This window comes from Oncorhynchus keta, chromosome 26 (genome assembly GCF_023373465.1).
Source record: "Oncorhynchus keta strain PuntledgeMale-10-30-2019 chromosome 26, Oket_V2, whole genome shotgun sequence".
In the NCBI taxonomy this organism is placed as follows: domain Eukaryota; kingdom Metazoa; phylum Chordata; class Actinopteri; order Salmoniformes; family Salmonidae; genus Oncorhynchus; species Oncorhynchus keta.
The window spans coordinates 10,690,086-10,713,322 of record NC_068446.1 but is presented as its reverse complement, the minus strand read 5'-3'; the positions used below and the strand labels follow the sequence as shown (position 1 = coordinate 10,713,322).

The 23,237-nt window shown below is 40.4% G+C and overlaps 1 protein-coding gene across 1 annotated transcript in view; it reads left to right on the top strand.

Annotated features, from left to right (window-relative positions):
* LOC118358912 (insulin receptor-like) overlaps nt 1-23,237 on the top strand; it is a 111,156-nt gene that overhangs the window by 42,452 nt on the left and 45,467 nt on the right. The window contains exon 2 of the mRNA XM_035736918.2: nt 7,027-7,575. Within this exon, the coding sequence (XP_035592811.1) occupies nt 7,027-7,575 (549 nt within the window). The remainder of the gene's footprint in view (nt 1-7,026; nt 7,576-23,237) is intronic.

Below are 23,237 nucleotides of genomic sequence, written 5' to 3'. Positions count from 1 at the left end.
GACATCTGAAAAAATGTCATTATTTGAATAGTAAATTATTTTCCAAGGTTCACCTCCTAATAGTTAAAAATTTGACAATGCACCTTTAGGTTAATAGCTGTCTGAAAAGAATGCCTGAAAATGTCAGCTTGTTTGACTGGGTGGGCTCCAATAACAGTGTTCCCTCCTCTCTGCCAATAACAGCTAATTTTCAGGTTACACTCCTAGCTAGAAAGTTGTATATAATTACCCTACAGTGGAGGAGCAATGGGAGAGTAATTCTGCTTTGAACTTAACCCCACTTTTGAGAAAATGGCCCTTGAATGTTTTGGTACACATACTGGAGAGCTCTACGTTGTCCACACCCATTCAGCATTGTTCACACCCTCTTAAGCCAAGGTAGCCACCCTTTGCCTTGTTGACCCCTTTGCACAGTCTTGGCAGTCACCTAGAATGCATTTCAATTAACAGGTGTGCGTTAAGTTAATCTGTGGAATTAATGCATTGAGCCAATCAGTTGTTTTGTGACATGGTAGGGGAGAGCCCTATTTGGTAAAAAAACCAAGTCCATATTATGGCAAGAACAGCTCAAATAAGCAAAGAGAAATGACAGTCCATCATTACATTAAGACATGAAGGTCAGTCAATCTGGAAAATTTCATGAACTTTGAACGTTTCTTCTGTGCAGTCGGAAAAACCATCAAGAGCTATGATGAACTGGCTTTCATGAGGACTGCCACAGGAAAGGAAGACTGAGTTACCTCTGCTGATGATGGCGCCGGAGATGATAGCTGCCGTTGTATTGTCTCTTAATAACCTGTCTATGACAGGTCCCCCCCCAACATTCCGCTGAAAAGGCAGCGCGGGATATTAAAAAATATTTTTTTGAAATATTTCACTTTCAGAAATTAACAAGTCCAATACAGCAAAGGAAAGATAGACATCTTGTTAATCTACCCTTCATGTCTGATTGTTAAAACGTTTTACAGTGAAAACACAACATATTTGTTAGATCACCAACAAATCCCAAAAAACACAGCCATTTTTCCCAGCCAAAGATAGTCACAAAAGCAGAAATGGAGATAAAATGAATCACTAACCTTTGATAATCTTCATCATATGACACTCATAGGACATCATGTTACACAATACATTTATGTTTTGTTCGATAATGTGCATATTTATATCCACAGATCTCGGTTTACATTGGCGCCATGTTCAGAAATGCCTCCAAAATATCCGGAGTAATTACAGAGAGCCACGTCATATAACAGAAATACTCATCATAGACTTTGATGAAAGATTCATGTTTTACATATGATTAAACATACACTTGTTCTTAATGCAACCGCTGTGTCAGATTTTTTAACTTTACAGAAAAAGCATACCATGCAATAATCTGAGACGGGTCTCAGAGGTACACATTTCTCCACCATGTTGGAGTCAACAGAAATACGAAATTACATCATAAATATTCACTTTGATGATCTTTCATCAGAATGCAGTGCCAGGAATCCCAGTTCTGCAATAAATCGTTGTTTTGTTCAATAATGTCCATTACTAGTGTCCATTTAGCTACTTTTGCTAGCATATTTAGCTAGATTGTGCAAAGCTGTCATCCAGGCAAAGGGTGGCTACTTTGAAGATCCTCACATATAAAATATTTTGATTTGTTTAACATTTTGTTGGTTACTACATGATTCCATATGTGTTAATTCATAATTTTGATGTCTTCATTATTATTCTACATTGTAGAAAAATAGTAAAAATAAAGAAAAACCATTGAATAAGTGTGTCCAAACCTTTGGCTGGTACTGTAGCTGACAACATCTTAACTAGCTAATTTGTGTTAATTGATACAGGAAAATTTACTCAAGATCATTATTTACAAGTTAATGGCGGGCTTATTAAAGAAAATGGCTTACGATAGTAAATGTTACGAAATAAAAGCAGGGCATTCTTCAGGATAATTTTAGAACTTGGACACTGTCATGTTTGCCTAATGTTATATCCTAATTTGACTTTGGTGCAGGTCATGTTGTTTTTCACATTACTGTCTCTGGTAAACACACACTATATCAAATAAAATCAACATTTATTTGTCACATGCACAGGATACAGAAGGTGTAAACAGTACAGTGAAATGAGTACTTGCATAGTGGAGTTTTTTTGTTTATACATGTAGCTAGCTAGCTGAACAATGAACCATAATCCCAACTCATAACGTTACTACCCTGCATGAATCTACAGGTAGCTAAAACTAACCAACGAGGGTCGATGTTAGCTAGTCAACATTAGGCTATAACTAGCAATTGAAATGGCTCTGAGATAGGAATATTATTGCTACACAGATCATACATGTACCGTTAGCTAGTTAGCTGACAGTGCGCTTTAACTTGGAATGAAAACGACTTTCTGACCAAATTTGAAATGTATAATATCGGAAAATGTAGCAAAGACCCTCTTAAACATATACATTGTTGAACACTTCTCCCTCTCTGTCACGGATACCATGGTTGCCCTTAGTTTAAAGATGTTATCCGGTTTTATACAACACTATTCTATTTTTGACTGCCTCCGCATTTGTTTGCAATCAAACACCTGAATTTTCTCAATCTCCTTCACTATCATACTCTGCTTCCACTGGGCATTCCAGTTACTTCAAAACTCAGTCCTCCAAAAAGTGGAGAACATTAGCAACATTATCACAGTTTTTTGTGATATCTTTCAAAAAATCTGCGTTAGAAAGGATGACCTACACATACTGAGAAGCTCATGTTATAGACACATCCGACCAATCTGAACTCATCTCTCGGCATGTCCAGCCCATCCATTATCTCAGCCAATCATGGCTAGCAGGAAGGTTCCTGTCTTTCTTGCCTTTTGATATATATAAAAAAATAAGTTCACGTTCAAATGCCTCTCCTGTAAAGTAGTGACGTGACGCCTAGTTTTCTCAAACCAGTAAAAATTGTTACCCAGAAATGATTTGATTTTCAGATAAAAATGGCTGCATTCAGCTTTAACTTGTTGGGCTAACAGTGTTTTATATAATACTTTCGCTGTATCCTGAATAGGGTTGCACCATTTTGGGGAATATTCAGACGTGGTAACGTGGGAATTCCATGGGAATTAACGGGAATAAATGCAAATTTATATAAATACCATTTTATATATATATATATATATATATATATATATATTTTAAATGTAGATGATTTTTGCATTGGATATATTTACCATAATCGTATGGAGACAGAAACATAAACCTTTTTCCTTATAAGTAGACATAATTGCAAATGACTGACTCCTTAAAATATAAATATAACTATTTAGTTACGAATTGAACTTTTAATTAAATGAGTTGACTTCACATGGGATGATTTCACTGAACAACAAAAGGAAATATTGAATGATCCCCAATGATCCATTGTATCTCCCAAAAACGTTTTCAACATACATCTTCTCCCTCAATGTCCACATCTTGAACATCAGCCTCTGAGGCCTCATCTTCAGTTTCACTTTCCAACCTTGTTGAGGATGGCTCGTTGTCAGGATCAAAAAGCCTCAAATTTGCCAGGATGGCCACCAATTTTTCAACCCTTGTATTGGTCAGCCTGTGCTTTGGTATGCGTGTTCCCAAACAAGGACCAGTTGCGATCTGAGGCGGCTGATGTTGGTGCGATTTGGAGGATGATGAGGCAACAGGGGAAAGAGAATCAGATCCACAAAGTCCCTTCCACCAGGTGGCTGATGAGCTATGGTGGCATGACTGCCATATTGCATCTCCATCCCAAAGCCATTGCTTGGAAGTGTACCTCGCCAGACTGCCAAGAACCTTTCCCTCATCCAGGCCAAGGTGGCGAGACACGGTAGTGATGACACCTTAGGCCTTGTTGATCTCTGCACCAGATAGGATGCTCTTGCCAGCATACTTGGGGTCCAACATGTACGCTGCGGTGTGTATGGGCTTCAGGCAAAAGTCTTAACTGCAGTTCTGAAATACATCGAAAAGCGTTTTCTCTGCTTGCAGCAATAGTGAAGTGGGCAGGGCAGTACGACTTTCTTCTCTTACATCTGCAAGCAGAGTCAACATCAGACAGGATGGCATTGTCTTATTCAATACGTGCAATGGCTACTGCTATAGGTTTCAGGCTGCTTACCACTCTCTCCCAAAATACATCAACCAAGAGGAACCTCTTGATGTGGCTGTCCATATCAGCAGACTGATATGGCCATTTCTTGGAGAGACTCATTCCCCTCCAGGAGACTGTCAAATATGATGACAACACCACCCCAACGGGTGTTGCTGGGCAGCTTCAATGATGTGCTCTTATTCTTCTCACTTTGCTCGGTGAGGTAGATTGCTGCTATAAATTGATGACTCGTCACATACCTACCCATTTCCTTGGCTCTCTTGTAGTGTTGCCATTTGTTTTTCAATTATGTAAATTTGCCATGATGTCCTTGAGGAGCAGATTCAATGCCTGAGCAGCACAGCCAATGGGTGTGATGTGATGGTAGGATTCCTCCATTTTAGACCAAGCAGCCTTCATGTTTGCTGCATTGTCTGTCACCAGTGCAAATACCTTCTGTGGTCCAAGGTCATTGATGACTGCCTGTAGAGACTGGTGTGTCTGTCCCTTGTCTGTTGTCTGTGCTCTTGCCGAATACTGGTTGAGGGGTAGAGATGATGTAGTTAGTTATTCCTTGCCCACTAACATTCGACTACCTGTCAGAGATGATTGCAATACGGTCTGCTTTCTCTATGATTTGCTTGACCTTCACTTGAATGCTGAACTATGAACATCCAGCAAATTAGTAGATCAAGCATGTCTGGTTGGAGGGGTGTATGCTGGGTGAAGAACATTCAGAAATCTCTTCCAATGCACATTGCCTGTGAGCATCAGAGGTGAACCAATTTCATATACAGTTCGAGTAAGACATTCATCCGCATTTCGCTGACTACATTCCTCCATTGAGTCAAAAGCACTTCTGATTCCAGGAGGACCATGAGCTGTTGCTATCGATAAGGTGTCTGATTCATCATTTTCACCTTGAATAGAAGTAGAGCGACTTTTGTCAGAGGTTGCTTGTTGTGAGCACTAAAGGAACTATGCAATTGGCCAGATAATTCTGCATCTTTGTTGCATTTTTCACATATGATTTGGCACAGTATCTGCAAATGTGCACAGCTTTTCCTTCTACATTAGCCGCTGTGAAATGTTTCCACACATCAGATAGTGCCCGTGGCATTTTCCTGCAAAGATAAGAAAAAAAATAGTCAAAAAAATCCCAAATACAATTCCATCTACAGATAAATTGTTAATCACTTAGATTAAACAACTCCTTTGTAAGATAAATGTTTTAAAATGAAACATGTATGGAAACAGGTGAATTAACCTCTCTAGGGTATGTGGGACGCTAGCGAGAAAATGAATCACTACCTTTGATCTTCATATGGTTGCACTCAGAAGACATTCATTTATTCAATAAATGTTCCTTTTGTTCATAGTCTCTCTTTATATCCAAAAACCTCCGTTTTTTTCTGGTTTTCTTCAGTAATCCACAAACGCAGTCACAACAACAGGCAGACAAAAAAAAAATCAAAATTGTATCCGTAAAGCTCATAGAAACATTTCAAACGATGTTTATATTCAATCCTCAGGTTGTTTCTAGCCTAAATAATCGATAATATTTCAACCGGACAATATCGTCATCAATATAAAAGGTAAACAACAAAGGCACTCTCTTGGTCGCGCGCATGAAAAAGCTCTGTGACACGGCAGGGTCCACTCATTCTGACTGCTCTTACTCCCTCATTTTTCAGAATACAAGCCTGAAACCATTTCTAAAGACTGACATCTAGTGGAAGGCATAGGAACTGCAATTTGAGTCCGAAGTCAATTGATACTGTAATGGCATTGAATAGAAAACTACAACAACAACAAAAATCCTTCTTCCGGAATGGATTTTTCTCAGGTTTCCACCTGCCAAATTAGTTCTGTTATACTCACAGGCACTATTTTAACAGTTTTGGAAATGTTAGTGTTTTCTATCCAAATATACCAATTATATGCATATCCTATCTTCTGGGCCTGAGTAGAAGGCAGTTTAATTTGGGCACGCTTTTCATCCAAAATTCCAAATGCTGCACCCTACCCTAGAGAAGTTAACACTCAGTTAGCAGGCTCAAGCAAGCTGAAACCCATACAAACTAACTAGCAGAAATGTTTAACAAGTTAGAAATGATTTAAACACACTTTGCTGTAGGCTACTATTTACTAGTTAACAAAAAAACATGTATGTCATATAAAATATATTCACCCCACCCAGTATTGTAATCAAAACATACCAGAAAGCATGTGGTCCTTGACTCAGACAGTGTAGTAGTGTGGGCTCAATAGCATCTCATTAGTGTGCAAGAGCTTGAGAATCAGCTGTACGTGTGATGGAATAGTGCACTGCACATGTGATGGAAGAATCCACTGTGCATGCAGAGGGCTGCATTTCCATTGTATTGGGGATAGTTTAACCAAAATATGCCACAAGACCTAGAATTGCGTATCCCACAAAAAAAGATCACTGTTATATGCTAACTTTTTTTGATGAATTTAAGCAACATTCCACAAATTCCCAGGCTTAACTTCACATGGAAATTTCCTGGAAGGTTTCCGACCCTTTGCAACCATAATCATGAATATAGTCACAGGTAAATGGGTTGACTGGCCCTCAGCTTGTGTGGTGTTGCGGTGCCGTGCAGTAGTAGCTTAGAGGATGCAGCAGTTTTATGAATTGCTCAGATTCCTTGTGTGTAATGTATTCGTGTTTTATCTACCTCTTGTGTTTTTTTAGCACACAACTTTACACTCATCCTGTTGATAAACCAACCCTAACCCAATGTTATGTCAATTTATTTACAATTCTGTCTTGATTCAGCTGAATTTTTGAATGTTCCTGGAAATGACTAAGTAATACAATGCACTACTACTATGCAGCTACTGACGTGTCTTCTCTTCTCTTTTTATCCTGCTCTATTTCCCCCAGTCTGTCAGAGTAAGGATATCCGTAACAACGTGACCAACCTGCAGTTATTAGAGAACTGCACAGTAATTGAGGGCCACTTGAAGATCCTCCTCATGTTCAAGGCCAAGCCCGAGGACTTCAGGGGCCTCAGCTACCCCAAGCTGACCGTTGTCACCGACTTCCTCCTCCTATTTAGGGTCTATGGTCTAGAGTCCCTCAGCAATCTGTTCCCCAACCTGACGGTGATCCGAGGCAACAACCTGTTCTTCAACTACGCCCTGGTTCTGTTTGAGATGGTGGACCTTAAGGAGCTGGGGCTCCAGAGCCTCATGAACATCACCCGGGGAGCCGTGAGGGTGGAGAAGAACCCGGACCTCTGCTACCTCTCCACCCTGGACTGGTCCAAGATCCTGGACACAGTGGAGGACAATTACATCGTGGCCAATAAGAATGACCGGGAGTGTGGGGATGTGTGCCCAGGCACGGCCTATGGGAAGACCACCTGTCCTCAGACTACCATCAATGGACACTTTGGAGAGCGCTGCTGGACTCAGAACCACTGCCAGAGAAGTAAGTGGCCTTTTTAAGATACTTAAAGTATTTCTGAAAGAATGGTAAAGGACACACAAAAAAAGAGTACTGTATATAAATGATTATATCTCAAACATTGGTAGCCCACATGTTTTCTTTGGTCATTTCCTGATACATCTGATATGTTCAGTTGGCATATGTGAAGGTCCAGGCCTAATTGCTTGGCATTTTCATCCAATTTAATTTGTTACCTATGCCAACTTGACGATTTAGACAAGGTTATGATGTTAAATATAGAAGAACTTGCGCTCTGCCTGGAATTCTCCAGAGCTGTCCGTTTGCCTGTCTTTCTGTGGTAAAAGTAGCAGGATGAATGAAGGTGACAAGAGATAATGATAACTGTATGGAAAAGAGATTTCCTACCCAATCAATTTAGACGAATGATGCTTTTGCACAGATGGCTTTTGTAACGATTTCCATAATAGAGGGATTGTTGTTCTTTCTATAATATGTCACGGGCCATGCCTACTCCCCTTTGATTTTTAATTCATTGACTGGAGCATGTAGGGAATGTTTTTGTAATGATACAATTTGGAGAGAGACTAGGCTGGCCTCATGTACAATTCAAAGTTCTCAGACAGACAAGCAGGCTGACAATATAATTGGAAAGAGAAGATGCATTTGCTGGGAGAGGAGAGAGGTGAGGGGCTGATGGTGAAAGGTGCAGTGTGTGCCAATACAAATCTTACAGCACACTCCCTTGCTGTCATCCCCTCTCTTATCTGTATGTGTGATGGATCTGTGTGTGTGTGTCTGTATTTGAATCAGTTCATGTACGGGTGGGTCTGTGTGTATATGATAGGGCTTGGCGATATATCAAAGTCATTTGATAAATTAAAATGTATGTTTTGGCATGAAATTCCAAAAGCCTGGATCGCAAGAATGAAATATTATTTTTATAATATATTTTTTGAGCATTTGTCCGCTTGTTCTCATTTGGTCTTTTTGGTCTCGGCTCCTTCTGTGCTGTGTGCACCTTCCCACTCATACACCAAGCCCCTGCCACTCACAACAACACAGATGAAAGATCACTTTTTCCTCTCTGACAGCAAGCAGTTTCAATTGGGTATTTGTATTTCAGGGTTTTACTGTAATAGAGGAGAACATAACCTTTCTAACTATACCCTTTTTATGACTCAATTGACAGCGAGCAGATCAATGAAAATTTGTTTCTGGAAAATGAATGCTCAGTTTCTGTCACGCGTGGCACCATGTGCCACTAGCAGCATTTTAGCCACAGACTGTTATGTGCTCGCTGTCTTGTCTGTGTTTTATAAATGTGCAATGAGCATAAAAATAAGCATTTATATAAGGAATTGGCATTCTGAGAAATACACATCTTATCCAGCCACTTGATTTAAACATTTAAACAAAGTGGACAGGCTAGCATGGTGTTCAAACTGTTGGATGCTGACAGTAGGGTGTGTTCATAAATTAAACTGTTCTACCTTGTTAGCTAGCACATAGAACCTAGATCAGGGGTCAGCAACCTTTTTTGTGTGGAGTGCCAATTTACAATATATCTTAACATGTCTCACGATCTCTGCCTGCCAGTTATGATTTTCATATGTGCATTACAACTAATTGTGTCTCCTGAATATCTAAATGTCCACATACGGAAGAATTCCAAAGCTCACTAAACAGATGCGATGTCCATTAGCACCAAGGGTTTGAACTTGGAACCCAGATTCTCTTGGTGTATGATAGTGACATTTAAGCACGGGTTGGCCCATCTTATCTTCAATCAGCTTTGTGAATCCTTTATGTTGATTTTTTTTTTTGGACTGCATGTTGATTTGTAAATACACTGCTTTGCTTTTCCAACCTGGACACGGCCTTGTTGATTCCTTCAGCCTTGTTCGCCTCATCCTTGAAGTTTTTCTCATGTCTCTTTTCAAAATAATGCCGTACACTTCCAGTCCGACAAACAGTTTTACAACAGAGAGCGCAAACAGACCGGGCCTTCAGTAAACCAATTCCACATTCCTTTGTCCAAGAGGCAATAAATGAGCAGACATCTGCCTTAGTTTGTATTTGCTGATGACATTTTGCGCTCTGATCTTTTTTAAATAACAAAAGAAGGCTTGCCAACTGCTAGCCGTGTCAAAACAATGTTCTCATCTTCAGTGCCGCCTTGGTTTTGAATTTGGCGGGAGAGGTGAGCCAGGTCATGTTGCGCTGAACTAATAATATGAAACTCCTGCAAATTCATGAAAGCCCATTGGCTAATCAGAACTGACATACTTCGGACTACACCATTGCATTGAATACCAATGCAATTTTGGAAACCAATGCAGGGGTGTGTATATATATATATAATAACAGTTGAAGTCGAAAGTTTACATACACTTAAGGTTGGAGTTATTTAAAACTCATTTTTCAACCACTACACAAATTTCTTCTTAAAATTTCTTTGGGATAGGGGGCAGTATTTTCACATCCGGATGAAAAGCGTGCCCAAAGTAAACTGCCTGTTACTCAGGCCCAGAAGCTAGGATATGTATGATAGTATTGGATAGAAAACACAAAAGTTTCTAAAACTGTTAAAATAATGTCTGTGAGTATAATAGAACAGATTTGGCAGGTGAAACCCCGAGCACAAGCCATCCAGGGAATTTGTTTTTTTGAGGTCATTATGTTTTCCAATGGGAATCCAGATTTTTTTTGAGTGCCCATATTGCAGTTCCTATGGCTTCCACTAGATGTCAAGTCTTTAGAAATGGTTTGATTTTTGTCTTTTGCGAAATGAAGAAGTAATGCTGTTCTTTGTACGTGTCACTCTGAAGTATTTTGGTGCGCGTGAACAGGAGCGCCCTCTGTTATTTTTCTTCGGTATTGGAAACTGTTTATCCCGTCTTAAATGTTATAGATTATTTACATTTTAGGATACCTGCGGTTGGATTAGGAACGTTGTTTGAAATGTTTGGACCAAGTTTACAGGTAACTTATTAGGTACTTTGTAGTAATGTTGGAACCAGTGTGTTTCTGAATCAAACGCGCCAAATAAATTGACATTTTGGGGATATAAAGAAGGAATTTATTGAACAAAATGACCATTCATTGTGTCACAGACATTTGAGATTGAAGATCTTCATCTTTTTGCAAAGGAAAGGCATTTATTATATGGCTATTTCTGACTTTTGTGTCGCACCTGCCTGGTCGAAAAATGATTTTCATTTGTTCGTATGCGGGGCGCTGTCCTCAGATAATTGCATGGTGTGCTTTGGCCTTTTTGAAATCAGACCCAGCGGCTGGATTAACAAGAAGTTAAGCTTTATTTTGATGTACTACACTTATATTTTCGGGAATGTTGAATATTTATATTTCTGTAGTTTATATTTTGGCGTTCTGCAATTGCACTGGATGTTGTCAAATCAATCCCGCTAACGGGATTCGAGCAGGACTTGCGCTTAAGGGACCCCTAAGAGGTTATTAACAAACTATAGTTTTGGCAAGTCGGTTAAGACCTCTACTGCTCCAAAACCGCCATAAAAAGCCAGACTACGGTTGGCAAATGCACATGGGAACAAAGATCGTATATTTTGGAGAAATGTCCTCTGGTCTGATGGAGAGGAAAAAAAATAGAACCGTTTGGCAATAATGACCATCATTATGTTTGGAGAATAAAGGAGGAAGCTTGCAAGCCGGAGAAAACTATCCCAACCGTGAAGCACGGGGGTGGCAGCATCATGTTGTGGAAGTGCTTTGCTGCAGGAGGGACTGGTGCACTTCACAAAATAGATGGCTTAATGAGAAGGAAAATAATGTGGGTATATTGAAGCAACATCTCAAGACATCAGTCAGGAAGTTAAAGCTTGGTCGCAAATGGATCTTCCAAATGGACAATGACCACAAGCATACTTCTAAAGTTGTGGCAAAATGGCTTAAGGACAACAAAGTCAAGGTATTGGAGTGGCCATCACAAAGCCCTGACCTCAATCCTATAGAACATTTGTGGGCATAACTGAAAAGACGTGTGCGAGCAAGGAGGCCTACAAACCTGACTCCGTTACACCAGCTCTGTTTGGAGGAATGGGCCAAAATTCACCCAACTTATTGTGGGAAGCTTGTGGAAGGCTACCCGAAACCTTTGACCCAAGTTAAACAATTGAAAGGCAATGCTAGCAAATACTAATTGAGTGTATTTAAACTTTTGACCCACATGGAATGTGATGAAATAAATAAATACTGAAATAAATCATTCTCTCTACTATTATTTTGACAATTACATTCTTAAAATAAAGTGGTGATCCTAACTGGCCTAAAACAGAATTTGTACTAGGATTAAATGTCAGGAATTGTGAAAACCCGAGTTTAAATGTATGTGGCTAAGGAGTATTTAAACTTCTGACTTCAACATATATATATATTTTTAAACAGCCAAAAATAAGTGAGTTAAATGTCCAGCCAAGGCTTAGCGCTCCACGCGAAATAAATAAATAAATAAATAAATAAATGAGGACTTGTGAAGTGTCTGTTTCTCAAACTAGCCAGTAATGTACTTGTCCTCTTGCTCAGTTGTGCACCGGCGCCTCCCATTCCTCCGGCGCCTCCCATTCTTTCTTTCTGGTTAGAACAGTTTGTGCTGTTCTGTGAAGGGAGTAGAACACAGCGTTGTACAAGATCTTCAGTTTCTTGGCAATTTCTTGCATGGAATAGCCTCAATCTCTCAGAACAATAATAGACTGACTAGTTTCAGAAGAAAGTTATTTGTTTCTGGCCATTTTGAGCCTGTAATCGAACCCACAAATGCTAATGCTCCAGATACTCAACTAGGCTAAAGAAGGACAGTTTTATTGCTTCTTTAATCAGCACGACAGAGTTCAGCTGTGCTAATATAATTGCAACAGGGTTTTCTAATGATCAATCAGCCTTTTAAAATGATAAACTTGGATTAGCTAACAATTTGCCATTGGAACATAGGAGTGATGGTTGCTGATAATGGGCCTCTGTACGCCTAAGTAGATACTCCATAAAAAATCTGCCGTTTCCAGCGACAGTAGTCATTTACAACATTCATGTCTACACTGTATTTCTGATCAATTTGATGTTATTTTAATGGACAAAAAAAATATTCTTTCAAAAACAAGGACATTTCTAAGTGACCCCAAACTTTTTGAACGGTAGTGTATGCGCTCCGGCAATGCACACACACACAGACAGGCATTCCTTGTCATTGCCTTTTCAGAGAATACAAAATGCTGATGCATTCAGTTTAATACATTTTCTAATAAGTTAAATACATTTAGTTGATTTCCAAATGTGTGACACATTTGATAGAAGAATTGAAGTGACTATTCTTTAAATGAAGTGCAGCTTGTAAATGCTTCATAAAGCCTTTATAAACACTACATAAATCACATCTATTACCATGTGTCATGTTTTAAAGTGTTCATAAAGGTGGCATAACTGATATAACAACCACTGTCAAATGTGACAACCAACTGTCAAATACGACATAAGCCTGGTAAGCGTGGTCCTTCTGTAGCTCAGTTGGTAGAGCATGGCGCTTGTAACGCCAGGGTAGTGGGTTCGATTCCCGGGATCACCCATACGTAGAATGTATGCACACATGACTGTAAGTCGCTTTGGATAAAAGCGTCTGCTAAATGGCATATTATTATTTTATTATTATTATAAAGTGTGGCACTAACGCTGCTTAATAAAGGCTTTATAAATCATATTTAATTGAGGCTTCACAAAGCATTTAACTTTGTCATGCATCTTGGTAGACAAGCTAAACTAACTATTCACAGCCCTGTAATTGTCAATATAATTGCATTGCTGGACTTCTTGAAACTTAATGTATTTGTATTGTTTTTAAAAATGTTTAAAAAACAATGAACAATTAATGGTTTAAACTGGTTTTTAATTTGTTTTTGTTTTAGGGAAAATTCCCTAATTGTTAATACATATTGTGTTAACTTCATTAAGTCTATATGTATGTGTTTTTAAATGACCCAAGGTGTCTAACTTGAAAGGAAGTACAGCGCCATGTGAGATGTAAGGGATAATCAACAAGAGGCTATGCGTTTTTTGGAAAATGATAAACGACGTGGACGGTTGCATTATTTTCCAGAGAACGCATAGAGCCCCGAGTTAAATTATCCCTTTTATACCATGGTTATATAATTTAACATATTTGCTGCTAGGAATGTGTTAATTTGCAGGTATGAATGTTTTCAACATCGACTGAAGTAGCTAGCAAGTTACTCAATAGCTAAACAGTAGTTGCCTTGCTAACCAAACACACAGACTTGCTAGTTTAGCGAACCAAACCATCAGTTATAGCTTGCTATTATGGAAATATTTTTAATTCGACTGTTGCTTTTAAAAGCAGCTCAAACAGAATATGTAAGAATGAACTATAGCGGGGCCTCCCGAGTGACACAGCGGTCTAAAGCACTGCATCGCCGTGCTTGAGGTGTCACTACAGCCCCGGGTTCGATCGCAGGCTGTGTCACAGCCGGCCTTGACTGGGAGCTGCCTCCCAGGATTTCCTTTCCCCATTGCGCTCTAGCGACTCCTTGTGGCAGGCCGGGTGCCTGCAAGCTGAGAACGGTCGCCAGTGTTCCCTCCGACATGCTGGTGTTATATACCTTTTCTTTATCGGCCTTTTAAGCATTCTAGTACAGTTAAATAGTTAACACATGGACGCAGCAGTGTAAGGCACTGCATGTGCAGTGCAAGAGGCGTCACTACAGTCCTGGTTCGAATCCAGGCAGTATTACATCAGGCCGTGATAGGGCGGCACACAATTGGCCCAGCGCTGTCCAGGTTTGGCCGGGGTAGGCAGTCATTGTAAATGAGAATTTGTTCTTAACTGACTTGCCTAGATAAATATTAATATACACTGCTCAAAAAAATAAAGGGAACACTTAAACAACACAATGTAACTCCAAGTCAATCACACTTCTGTGAAATCAAACTGTCCACTTAGGAAGCAACACTGATTGACAATAAATTTCACATGCTGTTGTGCAAATGGAATAGACAACAGGTGGAAATTATAGGCAATTAGCAAGACACCCCCAATAAAGGAGTGGTTCTGCAGGTGGTGACCAGACCACTTCTCAGTTCCTATGCTTCCTGGCTGATGTTTTGGTCACTTTTGAATGCTGGCAGTGCTTTCACTCTAGTGGTAGCATGAGAGGAGCACAAGTGGCTCAGGTAGTGCAGCTCATCCAGGATGGTACATCAAATGGCAAGAAGGTTTGCTGTGTCTGTCCAGCATGGAGGCCAGAAAATGTACATCAGGTGTCTGGAGGAGGCCTAGGAGGGCAAACCTAGCAGTCACCTCCGCCTTTGTGCAAACAGACCCCAAAATGACCTCCAGCAGCCCACAAATGTACATGTGTCTGCTCAAACGGTCAGAAACAGACGTCCACAGGTGGGGGTTGTGCTTATAGCCCAACACCGTGCAGGACGTTTGGCATTTGCCAGAGAACACCAAGATTGGTAAATTTGCCATTGGAGCCCTGTGCTCTTCACAGATGAAAGCAGGTTCACACTGAGCACATGTGACAGTCTGGAGACGCCGTGGAGAACGTTCTGCTGCCTGCAAAATCCTCCAGCATAACCGGTTTGGCGGTGGGTCAGTCATGGTGTGGGGTGGCATTTCTTTTGGGGTCCGCACAGCCCTCCATGTGCTTGCCAGAGGTAGCCTGACTGCCATTAGGTACCGAGATGAGAACCTCAGACCCCTTGTGAGACCATATGCTGGTGCGGTTGGCCCTGGGTTACTCCTAATGCAAGACAATGCTAGACCTCATGTGGCTGGAGTGTGTCAGCAGTTCCTGCAAGAGGAAGGCATTGATGCTATGGACTGGCCCACCCGTTTCCCAGACCTGAATCCAATTGAGCACATCTGGGACATCATGTCTCGCTCCATCCACCAACGCCACGTTGCACTACAGACTGTCCAGGAGTTGGCGGATGCTTTAGTTCAGGTCTGGGAGGAGATCCCTTGGGAGACCATCCGCCACCTCATCAGGAGCATGCCCAGGCGTTGTAGGGAGGTCATACAGGCACATGGAGGCCACACACACTACTGAGCCTCATTTTGACTTGTTTTAAGGACATTAGATCAAAGTTGGATCAGCCTGTAGTGTCGTTTTCCACTTTAATTTTGAGTGCGACTCCAAATCCAGACCTCCATGGGTTGATACATTTAATTTCCATTGATAATTTTTGTGAGTTTGTTGTCAGCACATTCAACTATGTAAAGAAAAAAGTATTTAATAAGAATATTTCATTCATTCAGATCTAGGATGTGTTATTTTAGTGTTCCCTTTATTTTTTTGAGCAGTGTAGTTTACACACCACACTGACCAAAAAGTTATTTTGTTGGCATTTACCTATGTCCCCATTACCAGTAAAACATAATCAAAACCTATTTCTTTCACTTACTTGCTGTGCTGTTTTGTTGTATATTTGTTCAGTCATTTCATTCTCAACCAGGATTTCTATGGAACGCCGTTTAGGTCTTTGACGTGTCAAATAACACTATTTGACATGTTAAATAAGAATGTTGACAAATCAGGACCTGAATGACTGCACGTCAAATAATAATTTAACTCTCTCATAAATTTCTTACGTAGTTATTACACAATCACTCGTATTTCATGTCGCAACGATTCATCGATACGTATGCTATGGTGCTGCAGTTGTCTCGCGCACCTACAGTGGTGGTCATAAAGAAAAACGTCAGCTTGCTTATGAATGCAATTTTTTTTAGTTCTTACCCAAAAACATAGCAAAACGACATCTGTTTCAGTAACTATAGTTAGCTAGCTAACTATGTAGCCCGGTGTCATCTAAAATAACAAAAATGTATAATACAGTTCTGATTTGATTGATGGTGGTTGGACCCATCTATGTGAAGCTAGCCACAATAAGAATTCGTCTCAATAGTGGGACTTTTCGGTTAGCCTTCAAAATAAAAGTATGGCATAATTCTACTATTTGTTTTCATTTTCATCAATGTCAATGACATACTTTTATTTCGAAGGTAAACTGCAAATTCCACTATTGTGCCTGATCCTTATTGTGGCTAGCTTCCGATATATTGTGCATCCCTAATTCAGACCTTTTACGCAGTACTTTGTTGAAGCAGCTTTGGCAGTGATTACAGCCTCAAGTCTTCTTGGGTATGATGCTACAAGCTTGGCACACCTGTATTTGGGCAGTTTCTCACATTATTCTCTGCAGATCCTCTCAAGCTCTGTCAGGTTGGACAGCTATTTTCAGGTCTCTCCGGAGATGTTTGTTCGACTTCAAGTCCGGACTCTGGCTGGGCCACAAGGACATTCAGAGACATGTCCCGAAGCCACTCCTGCATTGTTGGCTGTGTGCTGAGGGTTGTTTCCTGTTGGAAGGTAAACCTTTGCCCCAGTCTGAGGTCCTGAGCACTCTGGAGCAGGATTTCATTAAGGATCTCTGTACTTTGCTCCGGTCATCTTTCTGTCTGGCCACTCTACCGTAAAGGCCTGAGTGGTGGAGTGCTGCAGAGATGGTTGTCCTTTTGGAAGGTTCTCCCATCTCCACAGAGGAACTCTGGAGGTCTGTCAGTGACCAGCAGGTTTTTGGTCACATCTCTGACCAAGGCCATCCCCAGATAGCTCACTTTGGCTGGGCGGCCAGTTCTAGAAATAGTTTTGGGGGTTACAAACCTCTTCCCTTTAATATTGATGGAGGCCATTGTGTTCTTAGGGACCTTCACTTCTGCAGAAATGTTTTTGGACCCTTCCCCAGATTTGTGCCTCGAGACATTCCTTCCGGGTGGACTCCAATCAAGTTGTGGAAAAATCTCAAGGATGATCAATGGAAACGGGATGCACCTGAGCTCTATTTTGAGTCTCATAGCAAAGGGTCTGAATACTTACCTAAAGGTATTTCTGTGCTTTTAATACATTTGCAAACATTTCTATAAACCTGTTTTCCCTTTGTCATTAAATCAATTTTTATTGGTCGCATACATAGTTTAGTTTATTTTATTTTTACAGGGACAGTGCACATTAATCAACGTTTCAGTAAAAGTGCCGGTTTTAGCCAGCCGGCTAATTTTCAACCGCAGTCCCTGGGCAGGTTATTAAAAACAATTACAATATAGACAATAGCACCATAGACATAGCAACATAGGACAAGCAAGACATAGCATACAGACAGAGCAACATAGAACAAGACAAGACAACAAGACAAAATTCATAAAAGCAACAAAGTGTTTCCACACCTCACAAGCTGCAGACAACAGACAACATGGAAAGCGGCAACACACAGCTAGGGACCATGTTCACAAATCTGATTGACCTTTAGCCATGTCTTCAAGCATTTTGTGAAAGTGTGATATGTGGTGCAGTTATGTGTGTCTGATGGCAGTGTATTCCAGACATGGGAAGCTCTCACAGAGAATGCAGATTTACTAAAGGTGCTTTTCCTTAGGGGAACTATACAGTCACCTCTCATGGCAGACCTTGTGGATCTGCTGCCATATGTCTGGGTTTTCTGTTTAACAAAAATATTGAGTGGAGGGGGAGCCAGGCCATTAAGGATCTTGAATACAAGACATGCGTCGGTGTATTGCACAAGATTTTCCCAACTCAAGAGCTCATGTTTTCTAAGGATGTGACAATGATGATGGCTATTGGGCTTCCTATCAAGCACTTTGAGAGCCTGTTTGTAGACAGACTGAATAGGTTTTAATGTTGTACAGCAAGCTTGGGCCCAACTCGTCAAGCAGTATGTTAAGTGGGGGAGTATCATAGATTTGAAGTACAGTTTTGCTACCTCTGTAGTCAAACAATTTCGTATAAATCGGAAATTAGCTAGATTGAATTTAGTTATTTGAATTACCTTTTTCACATGCTTTTTAAAAGAGAGGTATGGTTAGCAGATGTTATTGCGAGTGTGGAGAAATGCTTGTGCTTCGAGTTCCGACAGTGCGCAACATCTAACAAGTAATCTAACAATTTCGCAACTACCTTAGACACACAAGTGTAAGGAATGACTAAGAATATGTACATATAAATATATGGATGGCCGAACGACGTAGGCAAGATGCAGTAGATGGTATAGAGTACAGTATATACATATGAGATGAGTAATGTAGGGTATGTAAACATTATTATATAAAGTGGCATTGTTTAAAGTGACTGGTGATACATTTATTACATCCAATTTTTAATTAATGAAGTGGCTAGAGATTTGAGTCAGTATGTTGGCAGCAGCCTCTCAATGTTAGTGATGGCTGTTTAACAGTCTGATGGCCTTGAGACAGAAGCTGTTTTTCAGTCTCTCGGTCCCAGCTTTAATGCACCTGTACTGACCTCGCCTTCTGGATGATAGTGGGGTGAACAGGCAGTGGCTCGGGTGGTTGTTGTCCTTGATGATCTTTATGGCCTTCCTGTAACATCGGGTGGTGTAGGTGTCCTGGAGGGCAGGTAGTTTGCCCCTGGTGATGCGTTGTGCAGACCTCACTACCCTCTGGAGAGCCTACAACCCTCTGGAGAGCCTGAAAGCATTGCCTTTTAAATTGTTTAACGTGGATCAAATGTTTCAGGTAGCCTTCCACAAGCTTCCCACAATAAGTTGTGTGAATTTTGGCCCATTCCTCCTGACAGAGGTGGTGTAACTGAGTCAGGTTTGTAGGCCTCCTTTCTCGCAAAAAATTCTGAGGTCTTGGCTGATTTCTTGTGATTTTCCCATGATGTCAAGCGAAGAGGCACTGCGTTTGAAGGTAGGCCTTGAAATACATCCACAGGTACACCTCCAATTGACTCAAATGATGTCAATTAGCCCATCGGAAGCTTCTATATCCATGACATAATTTTCTGGAATTGTCCAAGCTGTTTAAAGGCACAGTCAACTTAGTTTATGTAAGCTTGTGAACCACCGGAATTGTGATAGTGAAATAATCTGTCTGTAAACAATTTTTGGAAAAAGTACTTGTCATGCACAAAGTAGATGTCCTAACTGACTTGCCATAACTGTAGTTTATTAACATGAAAATGTGGAGTTGTTCATAAACTAGTTTTAATGACTCCAACTTAAGTGTATGTAAACTTCCAACTTCAACTGAATACTTCTGGGATGAGTAGTGCATTCATTGGTTAGTGGCCAATGACTTCAAGTCTGTATGTAGGCTGAAGCCTCTCTGTTAGTGATGTAAAATACATTTTAAAAACTAAATTCTGCAACGACTAGAAGTGAGGCGACCCTCTGTCGGCGCCATTTTGTGTGATTACGTTGGATTTTGTATAGATTAAGGAAAAATATATTTAATCCATTTTAGAATAAGGCTGTAACATAACAAAATGTGTAAAAAGTGATGGGATCTGAACACCGGACTGTTTTTCATCTTACAAAAGTATTCATCCCCCTTTGAGTTTTTCCTATTTTGTTGCATTACAACCTGAAATTTAAATGGATTTTTATTAAACACTGTGTGTGGCGCAGACCCAACACCCAAAACAGCATCATGCTGGGGGATGTTTTTCATTAGCAGGGAGTGGGAAACTGGTCTGAATTGAAGGAATGTTGGCTAAGGTGTACGTAAACTTCATACTTCAACTGTACGTTTTCTTGGAAAACAAGGACATTTCTAAGTGACCCCAAACTTTTAACGGTAGTGTATGTCTTATGCTAAAGTGTACTGTTAGCTAGCTAACATTAGCTGGCGGGCTCCCTAGCAGATGTTATTATTCGTTTCCCAGAGGTGTTTGCTTTTCTAGTTAGAGCCTAATGTTAGCTAGCTAACATTGAACCAGGTTGGTTAGCTCACAGCACTGTGGCATCGTTGGCACTTTGTTCATTGTTGTCTAACTAGCTAACGTTAGGTGGCTGGCTCGTCAGCTAACGTGCCGTGTGTACAACACCCATTGGAATATGGCCGTTGTCAGTAAATGTTTGCTGGTTAGGCTGTTTTTATGTCATCCAGAGGTAAACAAATCATCAGCAAGAGCATCAAGTGTGCGCTCCGAGAGTGAAACGAGATGTGTGTGTCTAAAACTTAAGAGGGTGTGAACGATGCTGAATGGATGTAGACAAAGAGCTCTTCACTAGATACCAAAACATTCAAAGCCAATTTTCTTGTGAGTTTTCAAGTTGATCAACTTTCAAAGCAGAATTACTTTCCCATTGTTCCTCAAATGCAGTGTATTACATACCATTTTGTAGCTCTGAGTCTCTAAAAACACCATAAGACCGAATCCAGGTGGTGAGTCACATAGGCCTTTTTTGTCGTTATTGACCCATCTACCAATAGGTGCCCTTATTTGTGAGGCATTGGAAAACCTCCCTGATCTTTATGGTAGAATCTGTGTTTGAAATTCCACTGCTCGACTGAGGGACCTTACAGATAATTGTACGTGTGAGGTACAGGGATGAGGTAGTCATTCAAAAATCATGTTAAACACTATTATTGCAACCTGACTGAGTCCAAGAAATGTATTGTATTACTTCTTAGGCACATTTGTATTCCTATTCTTAATTAGGCTTGCCATAAAAAACGTGTTGAATACTTATTGACTCGAGACATGAATTAGTAAACAATAATAAAAACCTAATTCCACTTTGACATTAATGGGTATTGTGTGTAGACCAGTGACACAAAATCTCATGCTGTAACACAACACAATGAGGAAAAAGTCCAGGGGTGTGAATACTTTCCGAAGGCACTACTCTATTCCAACAGTTGGTACATTGCACAATCACTCAAGTAAATAACATTTCTCCCCCTCCATTAGTTACAAGAGGTGACTTTCAGAAGTCAAATACAAGCCAGTCTATTACTTTTACAGTTGGAGTGCTAGAGGAGGTTGTAATGTAGGAAAGGTGGAAGGGACTTGGGCAATGGGGCACGAGTAGATAGAAGCGAGGGAATGGGAACTCTCACCCCCTCCTTGGCTGAAAGACTAGTATGCACACTCCCCCAAAGACACACACTTCGCTGTACGTGCGAGAAGCATTGCATCATGTTCTAAAATTGGCTCCTGCTTTGACACACACACACACACACACACACACACACACACACACACACACACACACACACACACACACACACACACACACACACACACACACACCACTTGACTAAACTAGTGCCTATCACATGACAGGGAGAGGACCATCATACCTGCTCCACTGCCCTTTCCACAGCAAAGGAAACCACTCTCACTCCCATCTCTCCCTCTCCTTTCTCAATATCACCCTTTAGGGCAATTCCACGATAACAGATTGATGTTGGCTCAGATTTTTCACTTTAAACCAATGATTGCAAAGTTAAATAAACCAACTCTATGCACAAGGATGACCGAATTTCCACTGAAAACGTTACAGAAACACATTTACTTGCAAAGTTTAGTAACAGAATGATGGCACAAACCGTCATTCAGTTACCAAACTTTGAACCTGCACTAGAGGTCGACCGATTAATCGGAATGGCTGATAAATTAGGGCCGATTTCAAGTTTTCATAACAATCGGAACTCGGTATTATTGCACACCGATTTGGCCGATTTTAAAATGTTTTTATTTATATATATTTTTACACCTTTATTTAATCTTTATTTAACTAGGCAAGTCAGTTAAGAACACATTCTTATTGTCAATGGCAGCCTAGGAACGGTGGGTTAAGTGCCTCGTTCGGGGGCAGAACGACAGATTTTCCCCTTGTCAGCTTGGGGGATTCAATCTTACAGTTAACTAGTCCAACGCAATAACGACCTGCCTCTCTCGTTGCACTCCACTGGGAGACCAATTCACCTTTCAGCAGGAAAATTACCTAAAACACAAGGTCAAATATACACTGGAGTTGCTTACCAAGATGACGTTGAATGTTCCTGAGTGATCTAGTTACGTTTTTGACTTAAATCTATGGCAAATCTAGAAAATGGCTCTCTAGCAATGGTCAACAACCAACTTGAAAGAGCTTGAAGAAAGAAAGAAAAATCCAGGTGTGCAAACTCTTAGACTTACCCAGAAAGACAAACTGCTGTAATCACTGCATAAGGTGATTCGAACATGGATTGACTCAGTGTGAATACTAATGTATATGAGAATCCTGTATTTCATTTTCAATAGCTTGTCTAAAAATGTCTAAACACGTTTTCACTTTGTTATTATGGGGTGTTGTGTTTAGATGGGTGTTTAAAAAGAAAATGTTTTCAGGCTGTAACACAAAATGTGGAATAAGTTAAGGGGTATGAATACAATCCAGAAGGGATGTTGGTTATTACTGGTAACGTATGCTGGTGTTTGATGTTTTTTTTTAATAAACCTTGATTCCTGCCTGTAATGAGGTCTGTCACCTGAGGTGTCCTGAGAGGAGAGAGGGAGAGGCCGAGGGTGAGAGAGAGATGGAGGAAAGCCCCTTAACTTCACTAGTGTAGGCGGCAGCATTCAGAATTTTGTGTGAAAAGTGTACCCAAACTAAACTGCCTGCTACTCAGTCCCATAAGCATGGATATGCATATACAGTGCCTTGCGAAAGTATTCGGCCCCATTGCACTTTGCAACCTTTTTCCACATTTCAGGCTTCAAACATAAAGATATAAAACTGTATTTTTTTTGTGAAGAATCAACAACAAGTGTGACACAATCATGAAGTGGAACGACATTTATTGGATATTTCAAACTTTTTTA